The following is a 13,003-nucleotide window of genomic DNA, read 5'->3' as shown; positions in this document are numbered from 1 at the left end:
AATAGCAAAAGTCTTGCATATAAATGGTGTAATTTAGTAAATTTACTTCAACGCATAATGCAAATTTACTTATTTTAAAACTGAACTAAAGTATATTTATGTCCAAAACCAAAAACCGAACCAATCTGAAAAAAATGATTTTTTTAATAATGTCATATCAAATCGGATTCGGCTGATCATTTACTCAGTTTGGTTCGATATTTGTACACCCTGAACCCTTCATCTGACCGCCTGAAGCCAACTCAAGGAGTACCATGCTAGATTAGTTGGATAAGCAACTTGAGAAGTCTCTGGTTAATGCTTCATTCAGGAGCGGTTGGCCACTTTCAGCCAAGCAGACGACACAACGAGCTTGGTGGCCCGAGTAGAGGGAGAAGAGGTTCAGTTGAGTTATACGCTCACCTCTAGAGAATAGTTCAGCAGCAGCTGTTTTTGACAGACATCATAAGGATGATAATAAATAAGTAGAAAAATTCAAAATATAGCCTCAAAAGATCGACAAGGTTACAGAAATCGGGAATACAAACTGATCCCCATAAAGATTAATTTCCAATATTAAAATAAAATCATAATTAAGAATCTGTAAAAGTAACAAACTGAGATATATCAGTGTTTCTTCACTTTATTTCCCTTTTACACAGGAAGAGCTGCCACGACAGAACACATAAACTCCACCTTATGCGACGATAGGTTCGGTGGCTTTCTTCAGCCATGCGTTCTCAGATTCGTTTAAATATGGGGCCAAAATATCCCTGCATCTTGAATTATAGGTGTTCAGCCATTCGACCTCATCGGGTAATAACAGACTTAGATCGATTAGCTTTTTCTGATAAGGCGCCTATACATCAGCAGACCAATCAAAAGTTAATATGTAAGACTTTAGTAGCAAAACCATAATAATCTTCAACCAACATAAACATCCTAATTTAAGAGGCAATTTTCAATGACAAATGATTTGTCTTTCTATTCCCGCAGTCATAAAAAATATTACGGAACGAGAGGTTTTAAACAATTTCGGGTGTGCTTACCCATGTAATGTGCTCAAAGGCTAAGTAGCCCTTTTCACCAAAATTGAATGGTGTGTTACCATCCTTAACTATAAGTACATTCTCCAATCTTATGCCAAAGTTCCCATCTTCATAGTATCCGGGTTCTGAAAATACAAATCCAGTTTAATTAAATTCTGGCCAGTTTCTCTAATAGAAAAAGAAAAAGAATTCTTTTTGTACATCCAAACAGCATTTTAGCATCAGTGACTATGATACTAACCATCTGTTACAGTCATGGAAGCTTGAATGGGCACATTACGAGCCTGTGGTCTGAAACTAATCAAATGGGGCCCTGCTCCGAATAGTTTAAGGAAAAGCTAACCATTAGCTTGCTTGTCATATTAAGAAAATTACTAAAAATATAAAATTAAAGGCACAAAGGCAGGCATTAAAAAAAACCTTCATGAACATTCAAGTAAGACCCGATTCCATGACCAGTGCCATGCCGGTAATCAAGCCCATACTTCCATAAAGGGATGCGGGCAAGAATGTCAAGAGCATGACCTGTGAAAAACAGTTAATGCAAAGATATAGTGAATAGAAAATCACATCCCTGTACTAAATTTAAAATTAGGACATTAAACCGAGGCCATTAATTTATATAATACAGATACTGAGCAACATAGATAGAAGTAAAGTTGAAATACCATTTGTTCCATTAGGAAATCGGGCATTACCGAGGGCAATATGTCCCTTGAGAACCTGCAAAAGACCAACTTTTAAGAACAATTAAGATTTTAAGAATTGTACAAGAAAAAGGGGGAAAAAATGAAGTATTAACCAGTGCTAACTAATATCAAAAGGAAACCTAGTATGAAAATTTAGATAGTCCAACTCAAAATAAAATAAGAAAAGAACAACTTACTGTTAGTGTATCAAAACTGAGCTATATCAAACCCAGTCAAAATACAAACATATTAAATGATGAGAGCGAGAGTAACTTGAGGTGCCTACCGCAGTATAGCATGCTTTTTCATGTGCTGATGGTTTTCCAAAGTGTACTGTGCGAGTTATATCAGTTGTCCCATCCAGATACTACATTCATCCAGTTGCCAACAATGTATTAATCGCAAAAGTCAAAACAAAACAACATTTAGCAAATAATTTCACTAGGACGAATCTTGACATGACTGCAATTAAGATGGCTCTAAAGTCATTAACATGATGAATTGCAACAATTTATGAGTGACACTGACTGACAAACCTGAGCTCCAGAATCAAAAAGGTAGATGCTATTTGGGTCAAGCTCCGCACAACTTTCAGCTTCTGGAGAATAATGGATGATTGCAGCATTTGGACCCACTGATGAAATTGTAGGGAAGCTCAAGCCTCTAAAATGCTACAATTTAAATAAAAATAATAAGATAACTACTGTCATGTCATATTGTGTGATGCAACAAGATTGATTGTATAACAAGACAATCATATTTCAACAACCAGTTAAAACTAGAATTTTAGTTATGTTATGTTTGCCGCTAAATTAGTAGCCAACTTGACATGACTGCAATTAAGATGGCTATAAAGTCATTAACATGACGAAATGCAACAAAAATTCCTAAAGAAATTCAGATCAGTAATGAATAACCCAAATCTTAAAGGCATTCCAGGGTCACATCCAAAATAAGTGTGAAAAGTTTGAAGGATATGAAGAAACAAAACTAGAATTAAAAAAAATCCAAAATTCACTCGCACACAAACATGTTAGATATAATTGAATCATATTTGGAACTTCACTAACCATCTTAAGTTTTTGGATTAATTAATAACTTAACATGATATCACAGTCTCTATTATCAAAAGATATAGAATTCAATTCTTGGCAATCCCATGTGATTAAATAAATATTTGAGCAAAATGTGAGGTGAATATGTACTTGTTCAAACTTCAAACTCCATGGGCATTCACGTGTGGGAGCGGGACTATGTTAGAGATAATAAATCCATAGTTGGAGTCTCATTTACCAATTGAACCTTTTGGGTGGACTAGTTATTTGACAAACGATAACCAAAAAATGCCATTCAATTGATGTGGATAAAGTTCATAGCATATGTTAAGATGTAAAGTATTTGATTCAGCCATTTTAATCAAGTCAAAGTTGTTCTCAGCAGGACCATGCTGGTCAAACATGACCCCTATAAGTTCAAACGCTTAGTAACAGTTTGATCAGTGTCAACATTTTAGAATAGACAAAATCCTAATTTAGTCAAACAAAAAATAGGTATGCATAAAAACAGCAACTGATGACACTGATCTATGCTAAAATGACACTCCAATCTCTCTCGTTCAGTGAAAAATTATGTTCTTCCCCTTAATAAAAAATAGAATTACCTCTTTTGATGCTCGAAAACCTTCCAGCTTGTCACTTACGGTCACCTCAGTGAGTTTCCTAGTTTCCCTGCCACAGTTAATTCCAGTAACATTAAAGAAAATGGACAGGTGCATGAAACATATAGAAAAACTATTGCTAATAAACTTCCTTTCAGCTTGACCTATGGAAAAATTACTATACTAGAAAGCAATGAATTAATTGATAATTAACCACCACATGTAATAAAGTTTTTCTGTCTGCAAATAGTCAAGTATGACTATATGAGATATCAAACAAAAAGAGATATCCCTAGAGCCTAGACATGTTTATTTCATTATACTGCTTAACATCTGAGCTGATAAGTATACTGAGATTATTACTGCTTTTGATATGCTAAAACAAGAATTTTTATCTACTGCTGGAAGTAACTTCCAGTATAACAATTTACAAATACTAATTACTAATATTAACAAAAGGCTCTCCAAACATGATTAGACTGCTTACGAATCCTTTTTCTTGTTTGCACTTTCCCCTTCCAGGAAGTAACCAGAAGCACCATAAATATCTTGCATCTGCACATGCAAAACAAACAAACGCGTCACAATTAAAAGCAGTAGATTTTGTTGCAACCATAAGATTTAAAAGTTAAAAGAGAAGCTAAGAGATGGAAGTTATGATAACATTCAGAGTTTAGAGAACCTGGTCTCATATCATACCTGCTTATCCAACCAGACGAGATATTCCACAACAGCGGCACCATCACGAATATGTGCGTTTTTCATGCCCTCCAACTCAACTGGGTTCTAAAGTGACAAAACAATCAATCAACAAGGACATATCAGTTCTGAACTATGCTGCTATGAGAAGTTGAGAACAAATATCAATATAGTCAGGTACCTAATCTTATATATATTCGGGGCTTTTACTGAGTAATTGTAGAGGGCATTGTATTACATTATTTACGCCTTTGGAAAAATTATTGATATAGGAGTTGTAAAAAATACCTTCAGAGCTTTTGCAAGAGCCAGAGGAGACTGCTTCAGGAGAACTTTATCAGAATCCAACTTTGAATATAATGCATAGCAGCAAGAACCAGGATCAACCCATATAAGGTCAATTTGGTTTCCTTCTAATTCAGATGCACCATTTTCTACGGATGTCTCACAAGAACGGATCTTTTCAGCATCAGTTCCTTTGACTGCAGATGGTCGAAGCTTATCAGATGCAAGCGAAACAGCATCTGAGCTCACTTCAGTGTACTCACGAACTTCAATCCCATTTTCCTTCAAATAAGAGTGTACCTAAAAGTGGACATAAATATGTGTAACTTAACTGTAGAAAATGTCAGCTTGGATTTACCATTTTATTGAAATATGCGCTTTAATAAATATAAGATGGATCACAGAAGTCTGCTACATAAACTCATCGAGCATCACAACTGAACCCAGCACTAATATGGAAGACAAATGCATTCAACAAAAATTATGAAAAATAAGAAAATCTGAAAATCAAATATTGGAAAAATAAGATAAACATGTGTATATTTTAGAAAAATATGATGTGCACGTACCGCGCAATTACATATCTAAAGTTCAAAAATATATCGCAATTTACCTCGTTGGAGACCTTCTTCTTGTCCACATAAAGGAAGGCTGAGCTAAGTGTTACTATAGCAAATGCATGAACAACAGGACAATAGGACACATCACTGCCACGAATGTTATACAACCAAGCAACCTGAGTAGAAGAAAAGACTCGGAATTGTTGGCAAATGAAATCAAAATGTCTACAAAAGTTCAACAGCTAGAAACCAATGCAAAGGAAACAACCAGGAAGGGGCATAAATTCACACCTCATCTAGTGTTGCAATGATCATCCCACGAGCTCTCTCAAATCTAAGCTTTTCTCTCAGACCCTGCAACTTGTCTGCGACTGACAAACCTGTAAATTTCAATGGATGGATAACAGCTGGATTTGTTTCTGCTGGTGGTCTATCTTTCCAAACCTCATCTACCAAGTTGGTTATAGTTTGAACCAGCTTCTGTTGTTTTTCAGCAAAAGCAGACTCCCACCTCTGTGCAGCGTCTACTGATATACACCATTGATCAATACCAACAGATGCTTGTTCCGGCAAATTCTAAGAGAATCAAATGTAAAAATTGGCTTATATTGCAAGAAATTTATACCATAATACACTAAAGAATCTAATTGTACAGTCGCAAAATGACTAAACACATTAGAGCAGAAACAACGTATGATCTCACTGAGCGAACTATTAAAGACATCACTTAAGACCACTAGATTACTATTAAAGGCATCTCTCAAGACCAACTGAAGAAATTTTACTATTACTATCTCGAGATGGGAACTCGGAAGTGCAAATGTGAAATCGACACATTTAGACTGGAAACAAAAGAATCTAATCAACAGTTCATATAAATTGATAAAAAAAGATAAAACTCTACTCACATCAGCCATCCAAGTATCAACAGGAGGATCCTCTCCCATACGCATAAGTGTCCACTCATCACTAAGTTGCTGTGTAGCCTGCAAGAAATACCTTCCATCGGTCCACAGTCTTGCTTCCGTCATTGTAATAAGCGCCAAACCTGAATCCAATCCAAAATTAAAAAAAAAGACAGTCAACATATCGTTTGATCTACAAAAATTCAGTTTGTGCTAAAGTAACATTTTCAAACAATTAGACAAAAAAATTATCACAAGACAATCACATTCATTCATTGAAAAGCTAATAAAAATAACAGTAACTGAAAGAATTTACATAATTTATTAGATTACTACACCTGCGCTTCCGGTGAAACCAGAAACAAATTGACGCCGTTTATCTCTAGCGGAAACGTACTCACTCTGCAAATCATTAATAAGAGAATTAAAAATTACACAAAATTCAATTGAAAACAATCAAAATTGAATAATAATAATAGTAATAATAATAATAGTGAGCGGTTATTGACCTGATGATAATCTTCAGAAGGGACAACTAAAGCATCGAGAGGAGGAGAGTGAGAAGCCATTAGTGACCTTAAAGAACTCAAAGTTTCCGCCATATCTTTGTTCGGATCGATCGAGCTCGATCGAGATGTTTATTGGAGATGATATATAAGAATTTTTAGTTGGAAATTAACGACGAAACGCAAACAGAACACAGCAGAGCTAAAAAAAATGGCGAACTGTGTGGTAACTGCTTATAACTACACTACTTGACTGTGATTAGAGGATGACTGTTTTTGTTTATGTACAATACTACCAATGAATTTTATATACTTTGGGAACTGTGATCACATCTAATCATTTTATTTTTTCCAATTTGTTTGTTTCTCATGTTTTGTTTTGTTTTTCTTTTTTTGAAAATTCATGTTTTTTAACTGGTACACCATTTTATTACAAAATTTATTTATTTTTTATAATTTTCATGATAGAGAGGTTTTTAACTTTTAAATATATTAATTAGTATTGCATATTATTAATGAAATACACATCCTTTACATATAATTGAAGAGGAAAAGCGTTCACATATGACCGATTAGTTTGCTACTCAACACTTATATCATATTTAACATATCAGAAGTGGTGCATTAAAAAGACTTAAAATCTAGTACTATAAGATAAAAAAATTCCTAAATATTTTTTACTTTATTTTTGCTATCAGTTAAAAACCAACCAATTTAACTCAAAACACAATAATTTTCTCAATTTAACCAAATTGACCGAATCAACCCGATCATGTAATCAGTTAACTTGAAACCGAGTAGATCAAGCGACTTGTATTGAAAATCAATAAGAGGAGACACTTGGTCGATTCACAATCATTATTTCATCAGGCTAGAACAAATTCAAATCATGTACAAAAACAATCCGAAGTACTTATAATGTATATGAACACAGCTAAAACTGAGCTATCACATAAAAAAATTGACAAACCTCATATCTAACAGAAAAACCAATTACAAACAAATCCAAACAAATGAATAATCAGACACAGAAGAAAACTATAAATTCACAAATGTGCGCGTGTTCCGAAAGATTATGAACATTCTCAAGCCGCCTGAGCAAGTCTCTTCACTACGGTAGCCATATATTTGCCTTGATGTTCTGCTAGTGCCAGTTCCAATTCAGTTGCCTCTCTGGAGCCATCACCGGCATAAACACCAGCACCGTAAGGTGAGCCTCCTCGAATAGAATCCATCTTGAACATACCGGCTCCAAAGGTGTAACCAATGGGAACAAATAGCATTCCATGGTGAGCTAACTGGGTAATTGCTGTCCATCTGCCGCGAATGAAACAAGAAATGATGGATCCGCAAATAATGATTAGATATAGCTTCTCAAGAAAGCATCTTTTACGGTGTGAAAATAGAACATCTTCAATGCAAGTATAGAACATCTTCAATGCAAGTACTTTCAACAAATCAGACAGAGGTATGCGGTGTCAAACCATGGAGCACAACTGATACATCAAACTAAACCAGACATATAATCTGTGTGGAAGATTAAAGTTCAACTGTTTTTAGATTTTCCATTTGCTAAAGTAAAAGAAGTACTCAAACACTGATGAGTACACATATAAATCAATAATCGGAATCTGCTAATGCCAATCATTAATACACAATCTCAAAATTAAAACTTTAAAAAGCTGCAAGCCATGTCAAAATCAGGGATTTTGTAAAACACTTCCCGATTTTTCGATCTAACTGTAACTCCAGATGAGCCAGAAACAATTAAAATACTAAGTCAAACATGCCTATAAGCTGTAAGGCCTTGCATCCAGTGACGAGGGAGAGGGGGCATGGGATGGCCATGGCCCCCTCCAACTTTCTAGAAATATCAAAATTAAGACCTAAAGTTTTTCCATATTACAATTTGACCCTCCCAAGTCCCAATATTAAAATCCCAGCTCCGACACTACTTGCATAATTTCACATTCTATTGAAATACCTCCAAAAGGCATTGTTTCTCAAAACAATTACATTCTAGCAACTATTCCGAAAATGAGACTTGACTGCATAATTCAATCGAGTCGAATGCTTGCATTTTTTGACCTCCTAGAGACTTACGAAAAAGCACAATTCCAGAAAAGAAAACAAAGATTCCACAAAGTTTTCAAATTTTATTAGTTGTCAAAACATATATAAGTCATACTCTTTCACATCTATAACACTAGTCAACAATCTCGCTAACAAATTGCAACACACAAATTCACAATTCATAATCTTTTTGCTAAATGTTGAGTTCTAAGTCTATAATTTTCATATTAATTCAGCACAACCTAAAATTAAATTAAATATCATTCCCTAATCACATTTATAATCTAATGCATAAGGATTAGTCTGAATGCATGTAGTCTCATAATTGGAACCCCTCATGGACCTGTACCAAATAATCTAATGCATAACATTCCAATTAAGGAAAAAGCTGAAGAAAACCTTACGCGGTGGTTTCTTGGCCGCCGCCTTGAGTTCCGGTACTAACAAAGAATCCGGCAGGTTTTCCGGCGAGTTTCTGTTCCTTCCACAACTGACCAGTGGAGTCAAAAAAAGACTTCATCTGAGCAGCCATACAACCATACCTAGTCGGAAACCCAAACAAAACACCGTCCGCCTCCGCCAACTCAGTCGCAGTTATTTCCGGAATTTCCGGATCCTTAGCCGGAGCCTTCATACTCTCCAACACATCAAACGACAGCGTTTCAGCAACTCGATACAATTCACATCTCACTCCTTCAACTCCCTCCACTCCCTTCTTCATTCTCTTAGCTAATCCTTCCACGTGACCGTACATTGAATAAAAAACAATAAATATTCTCAAGTCCGATGACGTGGACAACTCATTGATCGTCGCAATTGGTATTGTTGTTTCCGTCGCCGTCACATTATCAACGGAGACGTCGTCGTTTGCGATCGGAACGTCGCGAGGTTCATTATGTGGATCTTCGGTGACGGCGAGGCGGCGTTTGTTCTTGCTCGGTACGCAACCGCCTCCTTTTCCCATCTGGAATTAAAATTCCAAAATTAAAAAATGGAATTTGAAATCACGAAACTTTAAAAAGAATTTTGTTTTAGTTGTTAAACTTTGCTGTTAGACAGTGTGGAGAAATGGGGAACGGTGACGTATTAGGTGGTTGGATGTTTAGTTATACGATGTCGTTTAGAGCAGGCGAGCCAGTCTTATTGGCCAGCTGGATATGATTTGTTGGGGCCTTGGATAGCGGCGTTGTTGGTGGTTAATGGGAGATGAGTGTAAAACATGATGATGACAAGTTTATATTTTGCATAATTAAAATTAAAATTATTGAAGTATAATGGAACTATTTTTTTCACAAGATTTTTAAAATCTACTGGTTTTCACTAATAAATATTTATTGAATAAATAAAATAATTATTAATACTATTAATTTATTTTGGAATGATATTAATCTTTTTTAAAATAAAATATTATTTGTTACTAAGTTTTTCCATTAAAATTTTGTAGCAATATCGCTGCTACCTAAATATTAATGTTTTTATTTTTTAAATTTATTTTTAATAATTATTTGTAATGTATTTAAGTTTTATAGGTGTTTTTAAATTTTTTTTACTAAAAAATAGATCTAATCTAGACTAGATTAGTTATATAGAAAATTAGTAATTATTATTATTATTAATCTTTAATTTATTTTTAAATCATGCGAAATCTCAGTCTGTAGTTGTCCGGGCCGAACTACCAATCTCATGAACCAAGAGTTATTTAGCCATTACACTATACGACGATAATTGGACTTTCAATGTTTATAAATTGTATAATAGATATCATTTTCTTCTTATATTTGGTATTAAAATAACAAATTTTAAAAAATATTAATTAATAAAAATAAGAAAAGTCATTAGAACGGCACTAAAAATCCTTTCTCTAATTTTTTTTGTTTTTTTTTCTTTTTTTCTAAAAAAAACTCTCGTCGTCTTCATCACTTTTAAAATGGAAGAAGATAATTTTTTCGACTTCAGTCGAAAAATCATATTCTCTTTGCCTATATTATTATTTATTATAGGTCTTTACTCTTTGATTCAATAAATTTTTGTTAGAAAGTTTATTTTTTTATTTAGGTTTTTTTATTACGATTGAATAAAAATTGTATGGTCTTATCTCCTCTTAAGGTTCGATTTGTTAGATCTTTCAAAAATATAATTGTTTGTTTGGATTTTCTTTTTTAATAATTAGAAAGGGGGAAATAAGACTCAAACACGAGACCTCTTACCAAAATGCTTGTGGCTATTACTGCTGTGCTACAAGAGCATTGACGTTTGTTTGGATTTTAAATTAAGTTTTTAAAAATCTAAAAAATTGAGAAGTTTACACATCTAATTTTTTAGATTATCGTCGAAGATGAAGATCAGACTAGGTTTTAATGGATTGAGCGGATTGTTTGTCAAATCGGAAGAAGGATATATCAAAATATATGTGCTATTTTTACGCGATTCATGTTTAATTTTTTTATTTTCGATTAATTTTTTTTACTTGTATTTTGAATTGTTAATTATTATTAAGTAGTTCAAAATTTAAAAAATTATATATTTATTTCTTAGTATACTATAATTTTCATTATTTGTATTTCAATTTTATAAATAAATTATAGCTTAAAGTTATATAATTTGAATTTTGAGAAAAGAGAAATGTTTACTATTGAATGGAGCTAAAGCCCAAAGGCCATGGAAATAGAGTGGGCTTACCAACCCTCCTCCACTTTAGACACTGTTAGCCCAAAAGAAGCTTCTAATTCTGGATCAATCTTTTCACCCAATTGAAGCAAATTGACCCATGGAGCAAAAGAACCATATGTAGCCCAACCTTCCATCCAAAAAAAAAAAAAAACTCAACCCAAAACTCAAGATTATCTTAGTACTGAAGGTTTGATTTCTTTTTTAATTTTTTACAAAAAAGAAACTAATAACATTGAAAATATTTATAAAAATACTTATTGATTGAATTATGTATACTATATATAAAAGCACGGATGGGGGGGGGGGGGCAGGCAAATTTACTGAATAATCCTTTTCAGTTTATTACTAAATAAAGGTTTTATAGTCATTAACTAATTAGTTATTTAATTAATCATTATTGTAATTAAAATCCTAATTAGAATAGGTAGCTAAATTATCTCCAATTTAGTTTTTACATATCTTTTAGTTTGATTGAACTACAAAATTTTAAATTTCTATCTTATTATTTTTAAATTTTTAAAGATATTATTAATAAAATTAAGTTAATTATTTAATTATGTTTATTATAAAACCAAAAGAAGAATAAATTCAGTATGGAAAAAAATTTAATAAATTTAATAACCGAATATATTATATTTATTTTTACAAAAATTCTTAACTAATTTAATATTAATTATAAAAAATATTGATATAATTATAATAAATTTACTAATATATACATCGACGAATTACGTTACGAGCCACGTGTATAGCACGTAATGCAAAACTAGTTTTAATAAAAATGTGAGTTTACTTTGTACTCTAACTTAATATACTAGTTTATTATAGTAGATTATGGTGTATTTAAATAATTTTATCATCTTAAATGTGTCTGTTTTTTCCATATGTATTTTTATATATAGTACTCTATTAAAAGATCAAGAAGTTCGAATCATTTAGTACATTGTATCTGGCTATGCTCCAGGTAAGAAATTTATGTGTTTTAAGGAAGCATCTTAAAATCCAATTAATCATATCTAAACATAATCTAGTACTGGATTAGCATTAAGTGGTCTCAAAGTTGGTGGATGGGGAGCAACAATTTAACCTTTACACGGAATCGCACTCAATCCTTGCAACTTTTTTGTACTAACATTTATTCAGAACTTGAGAAATTTGAAAGTATATTGTTTTTAGTATTTTTATTACTCCCTCCGTCCCAAAATAATACTCCATTTGCTTTTTTTTTTGTCCCAACACAATAATTCACTTTCTTTATAAATCACAATTTAAAGTGTTTATTTTTCATATTGCCCTTATTTAAAATGTATCATTTACTGCTGTTAGCATATAGTTATAACATTTAATAAAGGTATGATAGGAAAAATGAAGATAAATTTATAAAAAGTTAGAGCATTAATTGTATTTGTTAAACTGTGTGAAAATGAGAAAGTAGACTATTATTTTGGAGCGGAGGGAGTATTAAGTATTAATCTTGAAGGTATCTAAAGTATTATCATATTATATTTTGGTGATCGAATTTTGATTGGAACACTAATAATTAATGTTAATATAATAGGAGTCAATAAAAATTTCAAATAGACGCTCTACTGATTAAACTGAAGTTGTGGATTCAACTATGTTCACGTAGCTGTTTAAAATTTAGGATCCGAATTTTATCCCATAAAATGATTATTCAGTATCTTGAAGTAAATGTTTAAAGATGTTGTTTTATAGTTGAGACTCGTCTATAACTCCTTTATATCTAAATAATGATAAATGAATATTGTTTTTAGCATCTATTTTTTTCATGTATGTTTCTTATTCATGGCAGTGACTTGTTCTTTCTTCAAGGATCACCGATGGTGAACTAAAAAAAAGACTGCTGCTTTTTTTGTCAAAGGTGGTAATTGACTTCTTAGGATAGTAGTTAACTATGTTCGAATTCACAA

General features: G+C 32.7%; 2 protein-coding genes across 2 annotated transcripts; both read right to left on the bottom strand.

Annotated features, from left to right (window-relative positions):
- Nucleotides 1–451: 451 nt before the first annotated feature.
- LOC126655962 (aminopeptidase P1) lies at nucleotides 452–6,673 on the bottom strand. The gene is made up of 16 exons (XM_050350381.2): nucleotides 6,333–6,673; nucleotides 6,162–6,225; nucleotides 5,827–5,966; nucleotides 5,210–5,494; nucleotides 4,972–5,094; nucleotides 4,362–4,658; nucleotides 4,074–4,160; nucleotides 3,862–3,929; nucleotides 3,378–3,444; nucleotides 2,254–2,388; nucleotides 2,004–2,084; nucleotides 1,697–1,751; nucleotides 1,449–1,553; nucleotides 1,270–1,341; nucleotides 1,029–1,153; nucleotides 452–838 (listed from the first exon to the last, which is right to left on the bottom strand). Exons 1-16 carry the CDS (start codon nucleotides 6,423–6,425, stop codon nucleotides 677–679), a joined length of 1,959 nt encoding a protein of 652 aa, XP_050206338.1. The 5' UTR covers nucleotides 6,426–6,673; the 3' UTR covers nucleotides 452–676.
- Nucleotides 6,674–7,169: 496 nt separating this feature from the next.
- Nucleotides 7,170–9,469, bottom strand: LOC126657460 (probable NAD(P)H dehydrogenase (quinone) FQR1-like 2). Its single transcript, XM_050352150.2, has 2 exons — nucleotides 8,807–9,469; nucleotides 7,170–7,646 (listed from the first exon to the last, which is right to left on the bottom strand). The coding sequence occupies exons 1-2, from the start codon at nucleotides 9,364–9,366 to the stop codon at nucleotides 7,415–7,417; spliced, it is 792 nt and encodes a 263-aa protein (XP_050208107.1). The 5' UTR covers nucleotides 9,367–9,469; the 3' UTR covers nucleotides 7,170–7,414.
- Nucleotides 9,470–13,003: the final 3,534 nt, after the last annotated feature.

The sequence above is a fragment of the Mercurialis annua genome, linkage group LG7 (genome assembly GCF_937616625.2).
Source record: "Mercurialis annua linkage group LG7, ddMerAnnu1.2, whole genome shotgun sequence".
Lineage (NCBI taxonomy): Eukaryota > Viridiplantae > Streptophyta > Magnoliopsida > Malpighiales > Euphorbiaceae > Mercurialis > Mercurialis annua.
The sequence above is the reverse complement of the archived record's forward strand: the minus strand, read 5'-3'. Positions and strand labels throughout refer to the sequence as shown.

Excerpts from the sequence above, each read along its gene's own strand:
- LOC126657460 (XM_050352150.2), bottom strand. The coding sequence starts at position 9,366 with ATGGGAAAAGGAGGCGGTTGCGTACCGAGCAAGAACAAACGCCGCCTC. Across the intron at positions 7,647-8,806 it reads GGCGGCCAAGAAACCACCGC|ATGGACAGCAATTACCCAGT; the intron begins GTAAGGTTTTCT and ends CATTCGCGGCAG.
- LOC126655962 (XM_050350381.2), bottom strand. The coding sequence starts at position 6,425 with ATGGCGGAAACTTTGAGTTCTTTAAGGTCACTAATGGCTTCTCACTCT. Across the intron at positions 1,342-1,448 it reads TTACTTGAATGTTCATGAAG|GGCCCCATTTGATTAGTTTC; the intron begins GTTTTTTTTAAT and ends TATTCGGAGCAG. Across the intron at positions 1,154-1,269 it reads TTCCATGACTGTAACAGATG|AACCCGGATACTATGAAGAT; the intron begins GTTAGTATCATA and ends TTGTATTTTCAG.